We start from the raw sequence: 25,389 nt of genomic DNA, 5'->3' as shown, positions 1-25,389 counted from the left end.
TGATCCCTGGGGGAAATTCAGCACCACAGTTTGCTCACAATAAACAATGATAGTAATAAATAATATGATATATATAATACAGTATATTATATATATAATATATAAATAATAATATAAATATATTCTACATATATTCTACATTTAAGTGCAGTCAAGGAACATATGCATTAGGGAGCCCACAGTAAAGAGACATAACTTCATCACGTCTCCTGGTTATCGACTCCAACCCAATATATTACACCGTCGACGAGCAAAATGAAGAAATACGCTTGCAAGTTCCAAAACGAATTGAAACAAGAATTTCAGTTTATCCAGGAGAGTTCGAAGGGGAAGGGGAATGTTGCCTGTAAATTTTGTAGAAGAGACTTCTCCATTGAACATGGTGGCCGAATGGATATACTCAGTCATGAACGGTCAGCGAAGCACAAAGCGTCCGCAGCGCAGCATCGTTCACAACCCAGTATTATGGGCCACCTCGCAAAATGGAGACCTGATGGTGTATCTTATGCTGAGACAAAGATGGCTGTGCTAATAGCTGGAAGCAACATCCCGTTCTCCTTTGCGGATGTCTGCAACATATCCGTGAAAGATATGTTCCCGGATTTGGATATCGCTCGCCAGCACGCAAATGGCAGAACAAAGGTTACTCAAATAGTGAAAGGAAAGTGTTGTTGTGTTTTTTTTAGTAACCAGCAAGCACAGTACAGTTAGTAGAACAACTGTGTTTTTATTACTGTGTATTTGATAGGTGCCGTCGGAAATTTTACTATTTCTTTTATTTCTATGTATAATAAAATAAATACATATTGCTAGAATTCACTGAAAGTCAAGTATTTCATACATATATATATATATATATATATATATATATATATATATATATATATATATATATATATATATATTATATATATAATATATATATAATATATATATATATGTATATATATATATATAATATATATATATATATATATAATATATATATATATATATATATATATATATATATATATATATATATATATATATATATGTATATATATATATATATATATATATATATATATATATATATGAAATACTCGAGTTGGTGAATTACACTCCTCCCCTCTTAACCACACCCCCGCCCCAACCACGCCTCCGCCGCACCCCCGACCACACCCCTCCACCCCTCACACCTCAAAATCGGAGGTCTCAAGGTTGGCAAGTATGCAAAGTCTTGTCAACCAAGACAGCCCCACAGCATCAAGAGCCTTAAGGAACTCCGGTCGGATCTCATCCACCTCTGGGGCCTTGCCACCGAGGAGCTTTTTAACTACCTCGGCAACCTCAGCCCCAGAAATAGGAGAGTCCACCACAGATTCCCCAGGCACTGCTTCCTCATAGGAAGATGTGTTGGTGGGATTGTGGAGGTCTTCAAAGTATTCCTTCCACCGATCCACAACATCCGCAGTCTAGGTCAGCAGAACACCATCCGCACCATACACGGTGTTGAAAGTGTACTGCTTCCCTTTCCTGAGGCGGAGGATGGTGGTCCAGAATCGCTTCGAAGCCGTCCGGAAGTCGTTTTCCATGGCTTCCTCGAACTCCTCACATGTCCGAGTTTTGGCCTCCGCGACCGCTAAAGCTGCACACCACTTGGTACCTGTCCACTGCCTCAGGAGTTCTATGAGCCAAAAGAACCCGATAGGATTCCTTCTTCAGCTTGACCGCATCCCTCACCGCTGGTGTCCACCAACGGGTTCTAGGATTACCGCCCCGACAGGCACCAACTACCTTGCGGCCACAGATCCAATCAGCCGCCTCGACAACAGAGGTGCGGAACATGGTCCACTCGGACTCAATGTCCAGCACCTCCCTCGTGACATGTTCAAAGTTCTTCCGGAGGTGGGAATTGAAACTTTCTCTGACAGTAGACTCTGCCAGACGTTCCCAGCAAACCCTCACAATGCGTTTGGGCCTGCCAGGTCTGTCCGGCATTCTCCCCCACCATCGCAGCCAACTCACCACCAGGTGGTGATCGGTAGAAAGCTCCGCCCCTCTCTTCACTCGAGTGTCCAAAACATGAGGCCGCAAATCCGATGACACGACTACAAAGTCGATCATGGAACTGCGGCCTAGGGTGTCCTGGTGCCAAGTGCACATATGGACACCCTTATGTTTGAACATGGTGTTTGTTATGGACAAACCGTGACGAGCACAAAAGTCCAATAACAAAACACCACTCGGGTTTCGATCTGGGCAGCCATTCTTCCCAATCACGCCTCTCCAGGTTTCACTGTCGTTGCCAACATGAGAGTTGAAGTCCCCCAGCAGAACAATGGAATCAGCTCTGAATAGTGTAATGTGCGGCATTTACCTATATTACCCAATGCAAACAACCTTCTATAGTAATGTTGCAAATAAAAAAATCCAACCGACATAAAATGTTAACAAACATGGTCAAACATAACACAACGTGCTCACTGAACTTTGTAAACATTATCAAAAATGCCAATGCACCACAAAAAAAAAGCACGATGGGATAAATGCGGAACACTATACTCTTATCCATTCTTAGCGCATTTTAGCTGCTTAATATTTCTGATTGATTACAAAATTTTGAGGTCGTCACAGAAGGTGGGAGTCGAACTTTCACATACTCTTAGTATCCAATTACATTCATTATTAATTAAATATTCATTGTATTATGATAATATGTACACATAAAGTTTATATATATATGTGTATATATATATATATATATATATATATATATATATATATATATATATATATATATATATATGTGTGTGTATATATATATATTACTAACCCCGTTTCCAAATGAGTTGGGAAATTGTGTTAGATGTAAATATAAACGGAATACAATGATTTGCAAATCCTTTTAAACCCCTATTCAATTGAATATGCTACAAAGACAAGATATTTGATGTTCAAACTCAAACATTTTTTTTTTTTTGCAAATAATAATCAACTTAGAATTTCATGGCTGCAACACGTGCCAAAGTAGTTAGGAAAAGGCATGTTTACCACTGTGTTACATCACCTTTTATTTTAACAACAGCCAATAAATGTTTGGGAACTGAGGAAACTAATTGTTGAAGCTTTGAAAGTGGAATTCTTTCTCATTCTTGTTTTATGTAGAGCTTCAGTCGTTCAACAGGCCGGGGTCTCCGCTGTCGTATTTTACGCTTCATAATGCGCCACACATTTTCGATGGGAGACAGGTCTGGACTGCAGGCGGGCCAGGAAAGTAGCCGCACTCTTTTTTTTACGAATCCAACACGTGGCTTGGCATTGTCTTGCTGAAATAAGCAGGGGCGTCCATGATATTGTTAATTGGATGACAACATACTGTATGTTGCTCTAAAACCTGTATGGACCATTCAGCATTAATTGTGCCTTTCTCAGATGTGTAAGTTACCCATTCTTTGGGCACTAATACACGCCCATACCATCACAGATGCTGGCTTTTGAACTTTGCGCCTATAACAATCCGGATGGTTATTTTCCTCTTTGTTCCGGAGGACACCACGTCCACAGTTTCCAAATATAATTGAAATGTGGACTCGTCAGACCACAGAACACTTTTCCACTTTGCATCAGTCCATCATAGATGATCTTGGGCCCAGCGAAGCCGGCGGTGTTTCGGGGTATTGTTGATAAATGGGTTTTGCTTTGCATAGTAGAGTTTTAACTTGCACTTACAGATGTAGCGACCAACTGTAGTTACTGACAGTGGTTTTATGAAGTGTTCCTGAGCCCGTGTGGTGATATCCTTTACACACTGATGTGGGTTTTTGATGCAGTACCGCCTGAGGGTTCAAAGGTCCGTAATATCATCGCTTACGTGCAGTGATTTCTCCAGATTCTCTGAACATTTTGATGATTTTACGGACCGTAGATGGTAAAATCCCTAAATTCCTTGCAATAGCTCGTTGAGAAATGTTGTTCTAAAACTGTTCAACAATTGGCTTACAAATTGGTGACCCTTGCCCCATCCTTGTTTGTAAATTACTTAGCATTTCATGGAAGCTGCTTTTATACCCAATCATGGTACCAAACTGTTCCCAATTAGCCTCCACACCTGTGGGATGTTCCAAATAAGTGTTTGATGAGCATTCCTCAACATTATCAGTATTTATTGACACCTTTCCCAACTTCTATGTCACGTGTTGCTGGCATCAAATTCTAAAGTTAATGATTATTTTCAAACCAAAAAATGTGTATCAGTTTGAGCATTAAATATTTTGTCTTTGTAGCATATTAAACTGAATATGGGTTGAAAATGATTTGCAGATAATTGCATTCCGTTTATATTTACATCTAACACAATTTCCCAACTCAAATGGAAACAGGGTTTGTAGTTTACATGCAGTCGGCTTTCGGCCCCTCGACCAATTTTTATTTTTTTAGCCCAATGCAAAAAGTTTGGATACCACTGGCCTAGATAATATGTATTGGATTTACTTTGGTGTAAACTTTGCCAAACAGTCACTTTTATAACCCTTTTTTTTTTATGTCTGTATTAAATCTGGGGTCTTTCCCAGGTTGCAAATTAAACCCCGCCCCCACCCTCTCCAAAAGTATCATATCCTTTGAAAATATCCATCAATCCATTTTGTACCGCTTATTCCCTTTTGGGGTCGCGGGGGGCGCTGGTGCCTATCTCAGCTACAATCGGGCGGAAGGTTGAGTACACCCTAAACAAGTTGCTACCTCATTGCAGCCTTTGAAAATATGAACTGGTATATATATTGCTTGAAGTTGTCACCACAATTAGTTTTTTCTGACACGGTCAAAAACCAACTTCATTGACATTATGTAGTTTCACCCTGTCACAACATTAGGTAAACCAGCAGACTCCCTGATGGTGCATTAAAAAACATTTGCTTTTAGCAGCAATAAAGTCATTGCGTGTTGCCAAGATTAGATGAAAATAAAACCTGATCTTACCTTTTTTTTGCTTTTTCTCACAGCTTCACAGCCTGAAGCTGAGCTCTGGCTAAGCGTTTTCCTAAAGGTCCAAATAAGCATCCGCCTCGCTCTGATGTTGCAGTGTAGCCAGGCTGCAAAACCCCGCTCACAGAGGCATCTAAAACTGGCTGCAAGTTCTCTTCAAAATGCATAAACTTTATGATTTGACACTTTGGCATTGTTTAACACGGTTATCCAACATTGTAGCAACATTTTTAAGTCAGAATAGACAAAATTGATTATAAAGGTTTTTATGATGGTGACAATTTGACACTGGAATGGATTAAAATTCCAAAATGCTATGAAGAAATTGGTTCCAGAATCACAATTTTAAAAAGTACACTTTGAGTTAGGAATCTCTGAAGGTTTGCTGGGAAATGTCGTGTTTAATTTCACTTGAGTTATTTTTATAAGATAACTGCACGGTAGAAGTATTGAAAAGAAATGGCTCAAACCAAGTAAGTAGGCAAATAAGTTGTCCGAAGGCAGTGAGGGAATACTGTAGCAGTATTTTACTGCACATCTTTTGAAAGTGCCCTGCGATGAGGTGGCGCCTTGTCCAGAGTGTACACCGCCTTCCGCCCGATTGCAGCATAGATAGGCACCAGCGCCCCCCGCGACCCATAAGGGAATAAGCGGTAGAAAAATGGATGGATATTTTTTTAAGACGTTTCAACACATACAGTCTCTAATTTAAACTCAAATATAAAACACCGACCCCCTATGCCAGAGCTGGGCAAATATTTTGACTCGGAGGCCAAGTTGAGAGGAACAATGGTGTCGGGTAGGGGGAGACAATGTGTACGTGTGTATAAATGATATATGCACATTTAGCTGTAACAACCTGCTGTAAAGTATGTGTGTGTGGGTCCCTTTTTTTTTCAGGAACACTAATACCAAAAGTCACAATGTGCTAAAAAAGTTATGACAAACCACCTCAAAAAAACGGAATGGAATTTTACCAGTTTTTACTAAATGTGACACCCAAAATGTACGATAAAATAAAGAAAGTGGGATTTACAATATTAACTACGAACAATAAAAGACTGAATATTAACAACATATGAACGTCGCTCCTCTTTTTCTCCTCGATAGACTTATTTTACAATCAAGCAAAACACAACAAAAATGTAACTAACAGCAAAATATGAATGCAAAGTGTAATAAACACCTACAATATGAGTTATGATCACTTTTATGCACATATTTGTTGTAAAAATTTTGCTCTCGCGTCTTTGGCCTACTCAGTGGCCTAGTGGTTAGAGTGTCCGCCCTGATATTGGTAGGTTGTGAGTTCAAACCCCGGCCGAGTCATACCAAAGACTATAAAAATGGGACTCTTTCCTTTCCTGCTTGGCACTCAGCATCAAGGGTTGGAATTGGGGGTTAAATCCCCAAAAATGATTCCCGGGCGCGGCACCGCTGCTGCTCACTGCTCCCCTCACCTCCCAGGGGGTGATCAAGGGTGATGCGTCAAATGCAGATAATAATTTCGCCACACCTAGTGTGTGTGACAATCATTGGTACTTTAACTTTAACTTTTCCTGACACATGCGTTTAGGGCTGGCTGCTCTGAAAACAAACCCCACCCACTCTGCTTTGTTCCCCGTTTGAGCTCCTGTGACGCAGATGACCGTAACAACTCCTATACCACCCAAAAGTGTAGATTTCAACCATTGAAATACTCTCATAGTTGAAGAGTCACGGTCATTTAAAGAACAGAATTGCACGTAATAATTGCGGCTACAGTTTTGATGTTAAAGGTCTAAAAAAATTATATTGAACGTCAGGCGGCCCAGATTGAAAATCTTAATCGTCCGCATGTCCGGGTTGTATTTAGCCCAGGTCTGCCTACGCTGATGTGGGTCATTTCCAAATATTTTTTAAATGTCTAGGACAGAGGTCAGCAACCTGCGGCTCTCCAGCCACATGCGGCTCTTTAGTGCTACCCTATTGGCTCCGTGGAGCTTTTTTTAAAATGTATGAAAATGTAAAAAGATGAGGAAAAACATTTTTTTTTGTTTTAATATGGTTTCTGTAGGAGGAAAAAAATGATACCTAATTGTTAGAAATCCCACTGTTTATATTAAACATGCTTCACTGATGGGAGTATGTGGCCAGCGCCGTTTTGTCTTACTAATTGTGGCGGTCCTTGAACTCACCGTAGTTTGTTTACTTGTACAACTTTCTCCGACGCTGCCACAGAAAGACGTGTTTTATGCCACTCCGTCTTTGTCTCATTTTGTCCACCAAACGTTTTATACTGTGCGTGAATACATACAGGTGAGCTTTGTTGATATTATTGACTTGTGTGGAGTGCTACATCCACTAGAGCAGTGGTCCCCAACCTTTTTGTAGCTGCGGACCGGTCAACGCTTGATAATTTGTCCCGCCCCCGGCGGGGGGAGGGGAGGGATATATAGATATATTTTTTTCCCTTTGGTGCACTAATTGTAAGTGTATCTTGTGTTTTTTATGTTGTTTTAATAAAAAAAAACAAAAAACACATTTTTAAAATGATTATTTTTTTAATTAAAAAATAATAAAAAATTATAAAAAGTAGAGGAAGACAGCTTGCAGTTTCCTTTAACTTGGACACACACATCTACACTTCTGGTCATGCGAAGTAAGTCATTTTCAGGAGTTATCTCACCCTTTGAGAAGTTTTATTAATGTTTTCCAATGTTGTAAAATGTGTAGAATAAATATTACATTTCTACATTTCTGTCAACGAAGATTTGCGTCAGCCTGCGACACTTAGTCATTCTGATAGTAGGCTAATATAGCACTTACATTATGTGTTGCCTTCATTATAACGCTTATATAATGCTTTCGTTTTTTTGTGGCTCCAGACAGAGTTTTATTTTGTATTTTTGGTCCAAAATGGCTCTTTCAACATGTTGGGTTGCTGGACCCTTGTTTAGGAGGACAACCTTGAGTGTTTTCTATCCACCTATTTTAAAGTTAGCTGCAGTGGAGGATGCCAAAGAACAACTGCACATATTGCGAAGAAAACATGTCAGGAATGCGGCGAAAAGTGAGGCCATAGACAACAGATGGTAAGGCGGACTAAATACCGTACACTCCTACCTCCGAACATAAAGTAGCCCCGCATTTAAATTGTTGCACAAACTGGAGGAAATATTGCACGTTTCCTGCAAGATAACGGTGACCCAAACTTTTGTGCGTGCTCAATGTCACAACTCCAACACAGATTTGATCTCCCCGAAGGACGTCACACAATGTTCACAGACCGTGACTCGGTGTGTAAACATCGAGTCTCCTAGAGTGTTCGCCAGGAAAACGTGCACAGGAAGAGGAAACTGTGATGTCAAGACCTGATTGTGCGTCCTGTCTGACATTGTTGGACACACACACACTGAAGAGGAGACGGGCTCTCGAGGATAGAATCTACTAGAGAAAGGAGTGGAGTGAGAGAAGGATTAAAAGGAGCTGTGCTGGAGCATGTGAAGGAAATAGCAATGAACTATTGAACGGAAACATCTCTCTGATGTTCGAGCCATTTCACACACTTGTCGTTTTCCTTTTCTGCCATTTCATTCGCCCTCTTCCGAGAAACATCTTGGAATTCTCAGTAAGAATGGGAGGACATTTCTTGTGTTCTCTGTGATGATGTCATGCCCCCGTTGCGAAAAGGGCCTACAACACCCCCCTACCCCCGTCCCCACCCGGCTATTCAAGACCCCTCCTCGAAATTCCTGCACTCTAGCATGTATTTTCATTTAAAATAAGGTGCCGTCTTCTCACTTCACCAGGGCATCAAGACAAAGGCTGAAAGTTCAGTTTTGTCTTCTCTTTAACGGCATAAGTGTAATACATTTAAGGCTGCAGCGGCCCATTTTATCATTTAAATGTCTTATTCACTCCCCTGTGTGTATTCAAGGAATCTTTCCTCACGTATTTGGTATGTCTGGAAATACTTTGTAAAAAAACAACCTGGAAACCAGCTTTAAGTTGAGTTTTGTTAAAGGGGAACATTATCACCAGACCTATGTAAGCGTCAATATATACCTTAATGTTGCAAAAAAAAAGACCATGTGTTTTTTTAACCGATTTCCGAACTCTAAAAGGGTGAATTTGGCGATTTAAACGCTTTTCAATTGTTCGCTGTCGGAGCGATGACCTTTCACCTGTGACGTTACAACGGGAAGCAATCCGCCATTTTCTCAAACACATTACACACACCAGGTCAAATCAGCTCTGTTATTTTCCGTTTTTTTGACTGTTTTCCGTACCTTGGAGACATTATGCCTCGTCGGTGTGTTGTCGGAGGGTGTAAAAACATGAACAGGGACGGATTCAAGTTGACTTACGTGGAGTGTGCATCGATTAGCACGGCATGCTAAGCGATGCTAACATGCTATTTAGGCTAACTGTATGTATATATTGCATCAATATGTTTCATTTGTAGCTATATTTGCATCCAACCTTTCCCTCCACCTACATTTAATGCCAAACAAACACATACCAATCGACGGATTCAGGTTGCACCAGTGTCAAAAGATGCGAAAGTCCCTCGTTTGTTCTGTACATTTCACGGACGATAGCGATGCTACGACAGAGATGTGTGGATATCCTGCGACACTCAAAGCAGATGCATTTCCAATGATAAAGTCAACGAAATCACAAAGGTGAGTTTTGTTGATGTTATTGACTTATGGGCTAATCAGACATATTTGGTCACGGCATGACTGCCAGGTAATTGATGCTAACATGCTATTTAGGCTAGCTGTATGTACATTTGTAGCTATATTTGCATCCAGCCTTTCCCTCCGCCCACATTTAATGCCAAACAAACACTTACCAATCGACGGATTTAAGTTGCTCCAGTGGTCAAAAGATGCAATCGTTGGTTAGAAGGCGATCGCCGAATTCCTCGTCGTTGCCTTTGTCCGTCGTGATATGGCTCAATAGCTTCAGTTTCTTCTTCAATTTCATTTTCGCTATCTGCCTCCACACTCCAACCATCCGTTTCAATACATGCGTAGTGTGTTGAATCGCTTTAGCCGCTGAAATCCGAGTCTGAATCCGAGCTAATGTCGCTATATCTTTCAGTTCTATCCACCATGCTTGTTTGTATTGGTGTCACGCAGTGACGTCACAGGAAAATGGACGGCTGGATTTACAGATAGCGAAAATCAGGCACTTTAAAGCCTTTTTCGGGATATTCCATGATGGGTAAAATTTTGAAAAAAACTCAGAAAAATTAAATAAGCCACTGGGAACTGATTTTTATTGGTTTTAACCCATCTGAAATTGTGATAATGTTCCCCTTTAATATTCGAACTACAGCTGTCAAAGTTAACGCGATAACATCATGAACTCATGATGTTTTCATTGTCAGTTTATGCTCACACCTTAAACCATAAAAATTAGTTTAGGAGTAGCGCGTATCCGGAAAAAAAATGCAAGCTTAGGAACTCGTATGGCGAGGTACTACCTTATTTACATTTTGTAAAGCTCAGCTAGAATCAGAATAAATGTTGCTTTAACAAGGCTGTAGTATTCCCAATATTTAGGGATGATCCATCCATCCATTTCCTACCGCTTATTCCCTTTGGGGTCGCAGGGGGCGCTGGTACCTATCTCAGCTACAAGAGGGCAGAAGGCGGGTTACACCCCGGACAAGTCGCCACCTCATCACAGGGCCAACACAGACAGACAACATTCACACTCACATTCACACACTAGGGCCAATTTAGTGTTGCCAATCAACCTATCCCCAGGTGCATGTCTTTGGAGGTGGGAGGAAGCCGGAGTACCCGGAGGGAACCCAAGCAGTCACGGGGAGAACATGCAAACTCCACACAGAAAGATCCCGAGCCCGGAATCGAACCCTGGACTACTCAGGACCTTCGTATTGTGAGGCAGACGCACTAATAAGAAATTATTTACACTTTTTTAAGTATTATGTAAAATACTCATTATTTTATGAAATCTTGTGATTACCGTATTTTTCTGGCTATAAGGCGCACTTAAAATAATTTCATTTTCTCCAAGCTTGACAGTGCGCCTTATACGGACTAATTATGCTACTGCTTACTGACCTCGAAGCTATTTTATGTGGTACATGGTGAAATGATAACTGTGACTAGTAGATGGCAGTCAAACATAAGAGGTCCGTGTAGGTTGCAATATGATGGCAGTCACACATAAGATGTGTGTAGACTGCAACATGACTCAGTTAAACAACACCAACATTTTGTTTGTTCCATTGAAAATATAGAACATTACACAAGGCGCTCAAAAGTCTATCACAATGTTTTAGTACGACTTTGGTAAACTACGAAGCCGCACCGCTTGATGATTTGAACTGTGCTTCAACATACGTGTATTATTATGGTGTGTTTATAAGGTAAGACACATTATCTGGTGTTTTGTATTGCAATATTATGCAAAAGCAACTTTTATTACCTTCTGGTACCTGCTGATCTGTATTTGGGGTCTGCATAAGTCCTGAAAATATGCGTGCGTCAGCCTTTATAGTCCGTGAAAATGCTTAGTCAAAAAGCTTCTTATTTTTCTTTATCTTCTTGTTATGGGACATTCATTTTCTGCTGTTGCCCTTTCTAATATAAAGTAATGTATAGTTATTACTTATATCCGTCAGTAAACTCGCCATGAAAGCGCTAAAACATATCGGTGTAGTGAGTTTACAGTATTCACCCAAGGAACTTTAGTTATTAGAGAGTTCTGGTCGGATGTTTTTCACGGGACACACTTTGTTATTGCACTAGTGAGTCACGGATGAGGAGATGCTGCTCCGTCTTTCATTTAAGCAAAGTCTGAATGTCATTAAAACAGTTAGCTCCATCTATTAACACTTCTTCCACTCCCGTCCTTGCATGCTACACCGCTACAACAAAGATGACGGGGAGAAGACGTTGTCCAAGGTGAGCCACGTCAATAAGACGCATCCTGAGGCGACTGTCAGAAAGCGGCTTGAATATAATAGGATAGAATGGAATAGAAACTACTTTATTGATCCCTGGGGGAAATTCAGCAGAAGATGGTCTGTAAAACATTATCTATGCAACATTTTGACCAAACAACCACCATTACATGTTATGTAGACCACAAGGAAGCGTTTTCCATTTAGGAAAAAAAACAAAACATGTTATGACCCCTTTAATGGGCCCTATAAAACGTTGCTCATTTCGATGAAAATAAACCTGACTTGACCCGCTCATCGGCAGTGCGTCTTGTAATCTATGGTCCGGAAAATACGGTACTTTTTGTACAAAATCTTATAAAATTGTCTCTTCTAAATTATCTATTGCATTTTGATAATTTAGTTAAGGATAGGTTGGACATACTGTCTCATGTTAACTGGGAAATAGACTTCTCTGCCGATTTTTGTGTTACTTTTTGTATAGAATTGAACTTAGTCAGTGCGGATGACTACTGGACGCTTGGCTCCCACAATAAAATAGCCTGAAGCTGTTTGTGTGTGTGAATTAAAGAGGGGCAGCATGTATAGAAGTGGAAGAATGCGGTTGTGTGAGTCATATGAAGGAAGTCAAGGCGTAGAAGGAAGATTGGGGGGGGGGGGGGGGGGGGTGATGAACTCCCAACAAACTTTGCATTCCCTCCTGCCTGAGTCATTGCCACTCAGCACAACGTACATGGAGAGCGGCACATTTACCTAATGTGTCACTGCATTGACAGAAATTCTTAATAGTGTGTCACAGTACACATGAGTCGCTCCACTGTGACGCATCAGAAATTTCAATCTTCACCCAAATAAAAACAAGACTTTCTTTTAGTAGTAGAACAGAACCTGCCGTATTGACTGTGTCACTGTCCATGACGCTATTTTAGCTCAGTGCACTCACAGGAAGGTGAGTAAAATAGAAAACAATTTTTTTTTTTGTCAAGAACCGAAAGAAGTTCCTGAAGGTAGACGTGTATCCAGATGACTGCAGACAGAACTCGATTACGGCTGTTATCACCCATTTGGGAGCACGGCGCTCGCAATTCGCACATTCCTCTCGTGACAATGCCGAAGATTACACATCAGACGACCACGCTATTTACCTGAGGATTTATCCACATTCCTTCTTGTCTGCGCCCCCCACCTCACCTCCAGCACCTGGGACAAAAGATGGGTTAAATGTGTCTCTATTAAGCCATTGAGAAGGCTCCATTAGCATTTACACCTCCATCCACACCCTTTTGGCCTTTGGATTGATTGGGGTTGTCATGTCTCTCTAAGGAGACGACTGTCTTTAAAGGCCTACTGAAACCCACTACTACCCACCACGCAGTCTGATAGTTTATATATCAATGATGAAATATTAACATTGCAACACATGCCAATACGGCCTTTTTAGTTGACTAAAATGCAATTTTAAATTTCCCGGGAGTTTTTTCTTGAAAACGTCGCGTAATGATGACGTGTACGCTTGACGTCACGGGCTGTTTGGGAATATGAGCGCTGCGCACACACACAGCTAAAAGTCGTCTGCTTTAACGGCATAATTACACAGTATTTTGGAGATCTGTGTTGCGGAATCCTTTGCAATTTGTTCAATTAATATTGGAGAAGTCAAAGTAGAAAGATGGAGTTGGGAAGCTTTAGCCTTTAGCCACACAAACACACGGTGATTCCGTGAAACTTTACTATGGATTACAGCGGTCAAGCGAACATGGATCCCAACCAAATGTCAACCAGCAAGTTTCGGTGAGAAAATTGTGGTAAAAAGTCGCTTCTTACCGGATACCAGATGAGCTTGTTCCGCCCGTACAGCTGCCGTCCACTTCCCTGAGACACTGGCGTCAAGACACCCGGCCGTGGACGTACACCTCCGACTATCAGGTGCTGTTAAACTCACAAAAACACTAGCAACACAATAGAAAGATGAGGGATTTCCCAGAATTATCCTAGTAAATGTGTCTAAAAACATCTGAATCCGTCCCAATGCAATCGCGTTTTTTTTTTTTTCTAGTCCGTCGCTATCAATATCCTCAAACACGAATCTTTCATCCTCGCTCAAATTAATGGGGAGATTGTCGTTTTCTCGGTCCGAATAGCACTTTTTGTTGGAGGCTCCCATTAAAATCAATGTGAATATGTGAGGAGCCATCAACATGTGACGTCATCGTCTGCGACTTCCGGTAGAGGCAGGACTTTTCTCTTAGCACCGAAAGTTGCAAACTTTTTCATGGATGTTCTCTACTAAATCCTTTCAGCAAAAGTATGGCAATATCGCGAAATGATCAAGTATGACATAGAATGGACCTGCTATCCCTGTTTAAATAAGAAAATCTCATTTCAGTAGGCCTTTAAAGAGAGACATGAAAAACGAGTGAAAGTAGCTGCTGTGTGTGTGCCACTCAAGATATGACTTTGAAAATGCGTCGCCAGTAAAGTGTACATTTATTGTGGCGATCATAATAGTCCCCTAACACAAATTGCCAACCATATCATATCAAAAAATACAATTTACGGGCGATACAGGCGTGGGGTGCCAACAAGAGTGTATTTTGGAGATGTTTTGAAACATCCTATGTCTCTGGTTCAATCCCCACCTAGTACCAACCTCGTCACGTCCGTTGTGTCCTGAGCAAGACACGTCACCCTTGCTCCTGATGGGTGCTGGTTAGCGCCTTGCATGGCAGCTCCCTCCATCAGTGTGTGAATGTGTGTGTGAATGGGTAAATGTGGAAGCAGTGTCAAAGCGCTTTGAGTACCTTGAAAGGTAGGAAAGCGCTATACAAGTACAACCCATTATTTATTTATGTGGACGTACATGAAAGTATGGAATTTATTGCATGATTAAAGCCTGTTCCTGCTTTAGACAACTCACTACGTCTTGGGCATTGTTAGCAATTTCGCAGCCCTCGACTGTCAGTTAAATTAATGTTTGGTGGCAATTTACTCCCACAGAAAGGGCCTGATTTACTCAAGGTTTGTGTGGACTAAAACATGTGCAAGCCTGATAGCACACGCAAAGTTGATCTTTTAAAGATTGCATCTCTTAAATGAACAAAATAGAGAGTGCATTGCATTTAGCGTGCTTGTCTTCATGGATGTATGCTGATCATTTGAACGTCCACAATATTGGGAGAAGGAGAAGCAAATATAATCGTTTCACACTCACAATGGGATTCATCAAGACACAAAAGGATGTTTGTTGTCAAGGTTTAGTCTAAAAAGTCCAAGCAAACTGGCACAGTTACGCACAAATGGCTGTGAGAAAAGCTGCAAAGAAAGACGGTGGAGAGCAAATCCTCCATCCGTGTGCGCATCAACATATTTAGACTGTCAGAAAAAAAAAAAAAATCAATTGTATAGCTACTCGATGACTTATGAGGCTTTTTAAAACAAATTCAACTGATTAGTTTTGGCATCTTTCGTTCGTTTTTTTTTAATCACGTGCATTTTTTATTCCAAATTAGAAATATATTATTATAATACAGTATATCTCTGTATGAAAAAACTCATTGCAATATATATATTCTTACAACATTCCAACACCGACACCTCCCAGAGCACACCTTCGGCATACTAAAATTAAGTTGTGTTGTCTAGAACAGACCTGGGCAAATTAAGGCCCAGAGGCCGCCGGACATTCCAAAATATTTTTTTTAGATCTATAAGATGGAAAGTGTGGCTGCCATTATGATGTGCAATGATGTTTTCTAATTAGCCTAAGTCTTTAACTATACAAAGTATTTCAATGGTTGGAATCTGCGCTTTTGCATGATATACTAGTTACTATGGTAATCTAGTTAGTTACTAAGGTAATCTAATTAGTTGCTATGGTAATCTAAATCACAGCAGACGAGGCACCAAGCAGTGTGGGTGGGGAGCGTTTCCACCGAGTGTTTCCAGAGCGGCCAGCCTGAAATGCAAGTGTCAGGGACAGTCGCGGAAGGAGATTTTTACAACAAAGTTCTAAAGCTGAGTGATATATCAGATATATCGGACCGTAGGTGGGGTTCTTTTTACCCTTCGAGTTCACATTTTGCTGTATTTGTTGCATTTTTGTTGCGTTTCGCTTGATTGTAAAATATGTTGATGGAGAGGGGGTGTGACCTTCATATGTTGTCAGTATTCAGTGTTTTATCGTTCATAGTTGATATTTTAAATCCAACATTCTTTATTTTCTGGTTGTCTCATTCAGTAAGAAAAATTTAATAAAAATAGATAAATCGGCCCCCAGAAACATTTTTTTCTCTAATTTTGCTCCTTCCCGAGTCAAAACAATTGCCCAGACCTGGTCGAGATTGCACCCCTTTTTATTGCCCAAAAAAGGTGGTGTGTGTTAGATTTGTCTGCTGCATATTCCAAAACATAATGAAATCATGAACAAGTTGAACCGTTGGAGGATTTATTATTACACATGTGGAGTGTCTCATTGGCCACTTTTGCAATTGTTGATTAATTGATTGAAACTTTTATCAGTAGATTGCACAGTACAGTACATATTCTGTACAATTGACCACTACCTGGTAACACCTGAATAAGTTTTTCAACTTGTTTAAATCAGGGTCCACGTTAATCAGTTCATGGTAAATCAATGGTACGTGCAGTCTTAGTAGAACACATGCAACATGGCCACTAATTGTACACTCGTTTTTTTTCCTACTTTTTATGGTACAACTTCGGAGTGTTTCACCAAAACCAAACACATTATCATACAAATCTTTGAAGACCAGCAAGCTTTTGTGTATAATTTGGGTAAAAACGTGGTCATTATCAAGCAAAACATCTTTGCAGGGGCACAAGCAACAATTTGCTACCATATTTTACAGATTATAAATCGCTCCAGAGTATAAATTGCACCTGTCGAAAATGCATAATAAAGAAGGAAAAAAACATATATATGTCGCACTGGAGTATAAATCGCATTTTTGGGGGAAATGTATTTGACAAAATCCAACACCAAGAATAGACATTTGAAATAAATAAAGAATAGTGAACAACAGGCTGAATAAGTGTACGTTATATGACACATAAATAACCAACTGAGAAGGTGCCTGGTATGTTAACGTAACATATTATGGTAAGAGTCATTCAAATAACTATAACATATAGAACATGCTATAAGTTTACCAAACAATCTGTCACTCCTAATCACCAAATCCGATGAAATCTTTTTCCTCGATGTTGCTTCTAAACAACTCTGCCAACTCCAAAGGTATGCGCCGCTTCCTGTTATCGTTTTCTGCTGCAAATTTCACTACGTCCAGCTTGTAATCTGCAGTACATGATTTACCTTTCAGTGCCATTTTTGTTCAGCCCTTCTATAATAAAAATAAAATTGGATTAGATTTATATATTTTCTATTACTAGATGCTCAAAGCGCTCACAGAGAAGTGGGAACCCATCATTCATTCACACCTGGTGGTAGTAAGCTACAATGGAAGCGTGGCTGCCAGTTTGCGCCTAAGGTCCCTCGGACCACCACCTATCATTCATTCATCATTCATTCACCAGTGTGAGCGGCACCGGGGGCAAGGGTGAAGTGTCCTGCCCAAGGACACAACGGCAGCGATTTGGATGTCAATAGGCGGGGAGCGAACCTGCAACCCTCAGGTTTCTGGCACGGCCGCTCTACCCACTACGTCAGTGGTTCTCAAATGGGGGTACGCGGACCCCTGGGGGTACTTGAAGGTATGCCAAGGGGTACGTGAGATTTTTTTTAAATATTCTAAAAATAGCAACAATTCAAAAATCCTAAATAAATATATTTATTGAATAATACTTCAACAAAATATGAATGTAAGTTCATAAACTGTGAAAAGAAATGCAACAATGCAATATTCAGTGTTGTCAGCTAGATTTTTTGGGGACATATTCCATAAATATTGATGTAAAATATGTGTCTTTTTGTGAAGAAATGTTTAGAATTAAGTTAATCAATGAAGATGGATCTCTAATAGAAATCCCCAGAGGGCACTTTAAGTTGATGATTACTTCTATAGGTAGAAATCTTTATTTATAATTGAATCACTTGTTTATTTTTCAACAAGTTTTTTGTTATTTGTATATCTTTTTTTCCAAATAGTTAAAAAAAGACCACTACAAATGAGCAATATTTTGCACTGTTATACAATGCAATAAATCAGAAACTGATGACATAGTGCTGTATTTTACTTCTTTATCTCTTTGAAGTTATACTAAAAAGTTATATTTTGGTTTCATCTGACCACATGACATTCTCCCAATCCTCTGCTGTATCATCCATGTATCCATTTTGGTATAAACTCAACTCGTCGTGTTTGGAGGAAGAAGAATACTGAGTTGCATCCCAAGAACACCACACCTACTGTGAAGCATGGGGGTGGAAACATCATGCTTTGGGGCTGTTTTTCTGCTAAGGGGACAGGACGATTGATCCGTGTTAAGGAAAGAATGAATGGGGCCATGTATCGTGAGATTTTGAGCCAAAACCTCCTTCCATCAGTGAGAGCTTTGAATGGTTGACCAAATACTTATTTTCCACCATAATTTACAAATAAATTATTCAAAATTCCTACAATGTGAATTCCTGGATTTTTTTTTCACATTCTGTCTCTCACAGTTGAAGTTTACCTATGATGAAAATTACAGACCTCTGTCATCATTTTAAGTGGGAGAACTTGCACAATCGGTGGCTGACTAAATACTTTTTTGCCCCACTATATAAACTATATAAACTATATAAACTATATAAACTATGAAAAGAACTGCGACGTATAATCCGAAAAATACGGTAAATTGTCCATAATTATTTTTTTTGCTAGTTTGTGCGAGATGTACCCCACCACGTACAGCCCGCATTCAGTAAAAATATACCAGATGTGCCCATTCTAGCTTAATTGGCATGATGAATACGGCGCAGGGGAGAGGGTGCGGCAGGTTGCGTGTTTTGCTCGACCACTTTTATCGACTTTTAAGCCCATCTGTGCCAGTCTGTCTTTGGAGGTCACGCATGGGTATTAAGGTCAGAAAAGGAGACTGAGGGTTGGGAGGGGTCGGTGGCTTCTACGCAGTGTGATCGCATACAATAGTAGAAGTTGGGTCACATCCCCGAGCGCGTGATGAGATGCGGCCATTCTATGGCGGATGTGGGAAGGGGACAGGGGTGGGTGTGCTCTGCTTAGGTGGAGGAGGACGGGGAGGAGGAGGAGGAGGTCGGGAGGGGCCCCATTCAGAACAGCTGAAGAAAGGAGGTTGGGGCTGGGCTGGAGGCAGGGGTGGTCTCAAACATGACATGTGTGTCAGTCTGTTGAAATGTGTGTGAGGCGAGCCGCGAGGCACACATAACCTCAGAGCAGCGCATCAAGAACAACTCCCAACACAGGACTTCCATCCATAGCTAAAAAGGGAAGGGAAATCATTTTTCAAAAACTCATCAGAGTTTATTATAAACAAAGAAATTATCACACAAAGTGGTGACTTTTTTTTACTTTATTTTTTATTTTTGTTTAGGAAGAAAATATTTTTTTGGGGACTTTCACAAATGCTGGGGACAATTACTCTAACAGGTAAACACAATTATTTATGTCGCAAAATCGAGCTTTTGCTCCTTTTAGTAGTTTGTTGTGTGTGTTTATGTGCTGCTGATTGTGATGGTTTCTTTATACATCAGGGAGTATTGCTGTGGGCATTGTTGTCCTGAGGGTGTGGTTGGATAGTAGTGTGCGTGCGTTTGTGTGCGTGTGCGTGCGTGTGCGTGTGCGTGTGTGTGTGTGTGTGTGTGTGTGTGTGTGTGTGTGTGTGTGTGTGAAGTCACTCTTGCATGGAACATTGATTTTACATTTACAAAAAGTAAAATAACTCATGAGGGTTAGTTACTATCCTGTTGGTGCATTTTATGTGCATTCCTTTGACAGCATCCTCCTCATGCAAGTATAATATTGCCAAATATCATAAGTAAAGTTGTGCAAGGCACCAATTTCCCAAGCCTTTTAGCTCATGTCACACCCCGTCGTCTCGTCATGTGAAGCATTTCATTAGATTAAAGTGGAATCATAATTCCCAGTGGGGTTGTGCCCACTTAAGCCGTAGTGGGAGGGAGCTGTGGAATTAAGTAAACACAGTGACTTGCTTTATTTTGATGACGGGGAAGATGCAGCTGCTTGATATATGCACACCTTGGGTGCCACAAGTGGTCGTTCTTTTTTTGAGCATTTTTGATTTATTAAAGATTGAGACTACGCCGCTTTAGGCCCTCAGACTGCAGCTTTAGATTCAAATCCATGTTCCCTGTTTTTAATCATTAGTTGATGCACATTTTATGTTGTTATAACTCGATATATTAGAGCAACTTTGGGTCTGGATTTGGGGAGTTTGTGGTAACCCTGACCTTAGATGAAGAGAGGGGGTGCAGTCTTTTGTCAGGTTTTTTTTGGAGGGGGTTGGCCTCTTTTTTTCTGGATTGACTTCTTTTGTTTACAGAGCTGCTGCTGCTCCAGACTGGCTATACTAAGAGGGATTTGCATACATTTAGTAAACGTTTGCAAACAAAGTGTCATCTTTCCATCCAAAATCTCATTTAAACTAAAATGTCTTAAAATATTAAGAATAATGTCATTGCTGGCTAATACAAATCATAAAAACAAAACTCTAAATGTGTAGATACACGCTTTTATTTGGGCCCCTAACAAAAGTTTTTAGGTGCAGGAGAGTCTTCCCTACAAGTGAGAATAAAATCCTGTCTATCCACTTTTCCGCCCACACTCACCCCCTGCAGCCTCACCCCAGCAACATTCTTTGTGGTACAGTCGTTATTTAAAACCTCTACTCTCAGCTCCCCCTCCCCAAAATCAAATCAGTCCAGGGACGTTCACAGTTGGGACAAAACAAAAACCAAGACATCAAAAAGACGAGAGAGATGCCAGCAGTGTGTTAAATCCACATGGTTCCTGCTTTATGATCCGTGTAGATACACATGGCCTCATCCGGCAGCCCGCCCCAAACTTTACACCTTAATACTAAAGGAGGTTGTGGTTAGTCGGTATTGTGAGCAAGAAAACAAGTCTGTAAACGACACCTGTGTGGGAGAGACCCCATGTCCACGCGACACTGGCTGTCATAGGCTGCCCGGGCGTGGCTTTATTTTGTAAATATGCTGACTCTTGTTTGATTTAGTCTTGATAACAGCAACGGTTAGTGACCACCACTTCCCCCGTCGCTTTATTTACAGAGGCCAGCAAGGGTTAGAGGGCTATTGTGTTGTGCCTTGGTGGAATTTGAATTTGGGTCAAGGGGATTGGACACACATTCAAGAATGGGGGTGGAAAACCTGGCTGGTTTTAGATATTTCAAATACATTTAAGCTAAAGGAGAAATAGTCATTCTTAAGGTCGCCTTTGGCCCTAAAAGTAAGAAGGAATATCATAGCTCACATTCCCTAGTAGTTTAAAGCAGTGGTTTTCAACCTTTTTTCAGTGATGTACCTCCTGTTAACATTTTTTTAATTCAAGTACCCCCTAATCAGAGCAAAGCATTTTTGTTTGAAAAAAAGACATAAAGATGTAAAATACAGCACTATGTCATCAGTTTCTGATTTATTAAATTGTATAACAGTGCAAAATATTGCTCATTTGTAGTGGTCTTTCTTGAATATTTGGAAAAAAGGATATAAAAACTAAACTAAACTAACTAGAACTAAAAACTTGTTGAAAAGTAAACAAGTGATTCAATTATAAATAAAGATTTCTACACATATAAGTAATCATCAACTTAAAGTGCCCTCTTTGGGGATTGTAACAGAGCTCCATCTGGATTCTTGAACTTAATTCTAAACATTTCTTCACAAAAAAATAAATCTTTAACATCAATATTCATGGAACATGTCCACAAAAAAACTAGCTGTCAACACTGAATATTGCATTGTTGCATTTTTTTCACAGTTTATGAACTTACATTCATATTTTGTTGAAGTATTATTCAATAGTTATATTTATTTTGGATTTTTGAATTGCTGCTATTTTTAGAATATTAAAAAAAAATCTCACGTGCCCGTTGGCATACCTTCAAGTACCCCCAGGGGTATGCTTACCCCCATCTGAGAAACACTGGCTTAAAGCCCAATAAAATATTTTGGGAGTGTCTTTTCTGTAAAAGCAATGTGAGAATTGTCTGTATTGAAAGCTGTTTTGACATCATTTACTCCAAACCTTCAAAACAATGTTTCTATTTTAACACTCAAATATCTGAAGAATGTAGTGAGTCTGTAATTTAAGATGTGAACATGTTGTGGCTGCGTTTTTTTGTGGGATACAAAGATTTACAAACAGGAGTTGGGGAAAGGCTTTGTTTTTCTCATTTTCTGGAATGTACTTTTTGTGTATTTTAAACTAGTGGGTCATCACAGTTTAGCTTTCAATACAATTAGTAGTACTCATGCTAGACTTTAAATAATTAGAGCTTTGCTTGTGAATGTTCAAAGAAAAAGAACACGATCGTTCCCACAGTGATGCTTTACAGAGGGTGTGAATGCATGTAATCGGGTAACATGATCTCAAATTACACTTGTGAGTCCCAGAGTATCAGGTGTTGTTTTTCAGACTGTTGTGGGCGCTAGCAAAAGAAAAAACAAAGCATAGACTGTACCAAATTACAACCATAATAAGTGGTTTGCACCATTTACCGCTCTGCAGTGTTCCTTCTTTTTCTATTTAAATTTGTTTAGTCAAGTCCCTGTTTTCTTCATTTTAGTTGGCCAGCCAGATGGTGTGTCCGTGGCTCAGAAGGAGGACATTCCCGAGACTATGGAGACCATTACAGACGAGCAGGCTCCTCAAGTGAATGGCGAAAAAGTGGAGAAGGAGTCTCCCAAAGCCAATGACATCACTCCCATAGAGGAGAAAGCGGCAGAGGAAAAACCCAATGAGACCAACGAGGTGGGCTTCAAAAAGATGTTCCGCTTCGTGGGGTTCAAGTTCACCCTGAAGAAGGACAAGAGCGAGGAAAAAGACTCTGTGAAGCTGCTGAATGTGAGGGATAAGGTTAGCGATGAGGTCAATGGGATTGATGAACCTGCGAAGGTGGAGGCTGCTGAAGCGGATGAAAAAGAGGGCAACATAGAGGTACCCACCGCTGAGGTTGAAGTCACTAAAGATACCGACAATGCAGAAACACCAGATGGTCCTGCTGAGACTGCAGAAATGACAGATGAAGCAGTCAAAGAGGAAGAAGCTGAGAAAGAAGGTGATGACAGTCCTGCCCAGGAGGCCACCGTGTCCCCTTTCAGGAAGCTTTTCAGCACAGGGCTCTTCTCTAATCTGCGAAAGAAGTCAAGCATTAAAAAGACAAAAGAGGAGGGAGACAAGGAGGTTGCTGGAGAAGAAGATGCTGTTAAAAGTGAGGAAACCACTGCTGACAACAAGGAAGAGAATGGAGAGAAGGAGCAAGAAACCAACAATGAAACACCAACAACTCCAAAGGAGGAAAACCCCAAGGACGAGGCCACCTCAACAACTGAAGAAGCGAAACCAGAGCCTGAAGTCACAGCTGAAAGCCCTTCTGTATGTTCTGACGAGACAAAGCCAGAAGAGGAAAAAGCTTCAACAGAGGTAACCTCCGACTCTGAGCTCCAGACTTCACAGGAGAAAGTAAAGCCCAACGGAAGCCCACTGAAAAAGCTTTTTGCTGGTGCAGGCTTGAAAAAACTCTCCACTAAGAAACAAAAGAGCAAGAAAGATACTGAGGCCAAGGTGACTGAGTCTGGAGATCAGGGAACTGAGAAACTTCAGTCCTCATCTGAGTCTACAGAGTCTGCAGCTAAAGCCGACAGTGGGCCATCAACACCAGAGGAATCAGGAGAATATGCTATTGAAACGGAGGCTGCCCAGGCTGAATCCACCAAAGAATCAGAAGGTGAAGTAGCTTCAGATGGAGAGAAGAAAAAGGAGGGCATCATCGCCTGGTCATCCTTCAAAAAACTAGTGACACCCAAGAAGCATGTTAAAAGACCTTCTGAGAGTGATGATGAGGCCACAAGTGACAAAGCAGCCAAATCTGCAACATTGTCTTCTTCTGAAAGTGCTCCACTGGCAGATAAGAGCGTGGAGGAAGAAGTTAAAGAGGATAAACTCTCCGAGGAAGAGTTGGAGATGGAAAACACAGAGAAACTGGTCAGCAGCACAGAGGAGCCCAAAAAGAAAATGGACACCTCTGTTTCCTGGGAAGCACTGATGTGTATGGGTGGACCCAAAAAGAGGACCAGGAAGACATCCGATTCTGATGATGAGGAAACCAAGATTGATGAGGAGGGTGCTGCACCAGCTTCAATAGATGAGGACAAGGAAGACACAACTGAGACAACTGTGGAGAACCCTGAAAATGTTGAAGGTGAAGATGAAGGTGCTTCCTCTCCAGAACCACTTGGCAGCCCCCCTGAGAGAGAATCTACCTGGGACACTTTGAAACGCATGGTTATGCCAAAGAGTAAGGTTAAAGTTGAGGAGAAGGTAGAGCAGAGCACAGAGCAGGTCCAGCCTGAAAGTGATGCACCAAATGAGGAGTCATCCTTTTCTTTGAGGAAGCTTTTCCCTGGTCTCAGGAAGAAGAAGGTAGAAAAACAAGCTTCCACTGAGTGTGAGGATGACACCCCAGCCGTTGTTCCTCTCTCTGAGTTTGATACACAACCAGAAGAGATCCAGGAGCAACCAGCAGAGGAAGCCACACCTGTATGTGAAGTCTCCTCCAAGGAGAGAGCTCCTTCATGGATCCCAGCTTCAGTAGAACATGCTGATCAGCTGAGTGACATCATAGAGGAAGCTGCCACACCCAAGTCGGTTGACACTGATATTGCAGACGACGACACTGAGGACCAACCCACACTGCCCTCAGGAGCCACAGGGCGGCGATTATCCACAGCTGAAGTCGCACAGATTCCTCACTCAGAAACTGCCCATGATCCTCAAGGACCCGCGTCGGAAAATGCAGAGGAAGTCATTTCAGGTATTGAGGCTGAAATCAGTGAAATTGCACCTGAGACAACCGTGATCAGTGAAAATGTACCAGCAGAAGTTGTTTCAGAAAAAACTGAATTTGAACCAACGATTGAGCATGCTGACGCCAAGACCAACACCCTCCTGGAGCCACACGCCCATGACGAGGCTATGGCCATCTGCACTGGCCTGGGAACTAAGGAGATTGCCAAGGTGGTACTGGAGAAACCGGCATTGCCTATCATTGAATGTGTTACTGTGGTCAGTGATGCTCCTGGCACAGAGATCTCACTTGAAGAAGCTTCTCTCAAAACAGAGGAGGCTGTTGTCACACAAGATGCGCTACTGAATGCCCAAGTCCAACAAGTGAACAACACAGAGATTGAGCCTGTTGAGAGTCCTCAATGTGAAATCCCCAACAGTCAAACTGCTAGTGAAAGCTGTGAACCTGAGCCTCTGAGTGTTGGTATCGTCACCTCTCTTGTGGAGCCA

The 25,389-nt window shown here is 41.0% G+C and overlaps 1 protein-coding gene across 2 annotated transcripts in view; it reads left to right on the top strand.

Moving 5' to 3' along the window:
* Nucleotides 1–25,389, top strand: part of akap12b (A kinase (PRKA) anchor protein 12b) — a 115,754-nt gene that overhangs the window by 87,691 nt on the left and 2,674 nt on the right. Inside the window, exons 1-2 of one of the 2 annotated variants that reach the window (XM_061900547.1) lie at nt 19,204–19,482; nt 22,661–25,389. The exon at nt 22,661–25,389 is cut by the window's right edge and continues 949 nt beyond it. In XM_061900547.1, coding sequence (XP_061756531.1) covers nt 19,458–19,482; nt 22,661–25,389 — 2,754 coding nt within the window. In that variant the 5' untranslated portion in view covers nt 19,204–19,457. Of the gene's footprint in view, nt 1–19,203; nt 19,483–22,660 lie in introns of those variants that run through there. The other variant, XM_061900546.1, reaches the window with a different exon arrangement.

Source organism: Nerophis ophidion, linkage group LG05 (genome assembly GCF_033978795.1).
Source record: "Nerophis ophidion isolate RoL-2023_Sa linkage group LG05, RoL_Noph_v1.0, whole genome shotgun sequence".
NCBI lineage: Eukaryota > Metazoa > Chordata > Actinopteri > Syngnathiformes > Syngnathidae > Nerophis > Nerophis ophidion.
This window is presented reverse-complemented; position numbering and strand designations above follow the sequence as displayed.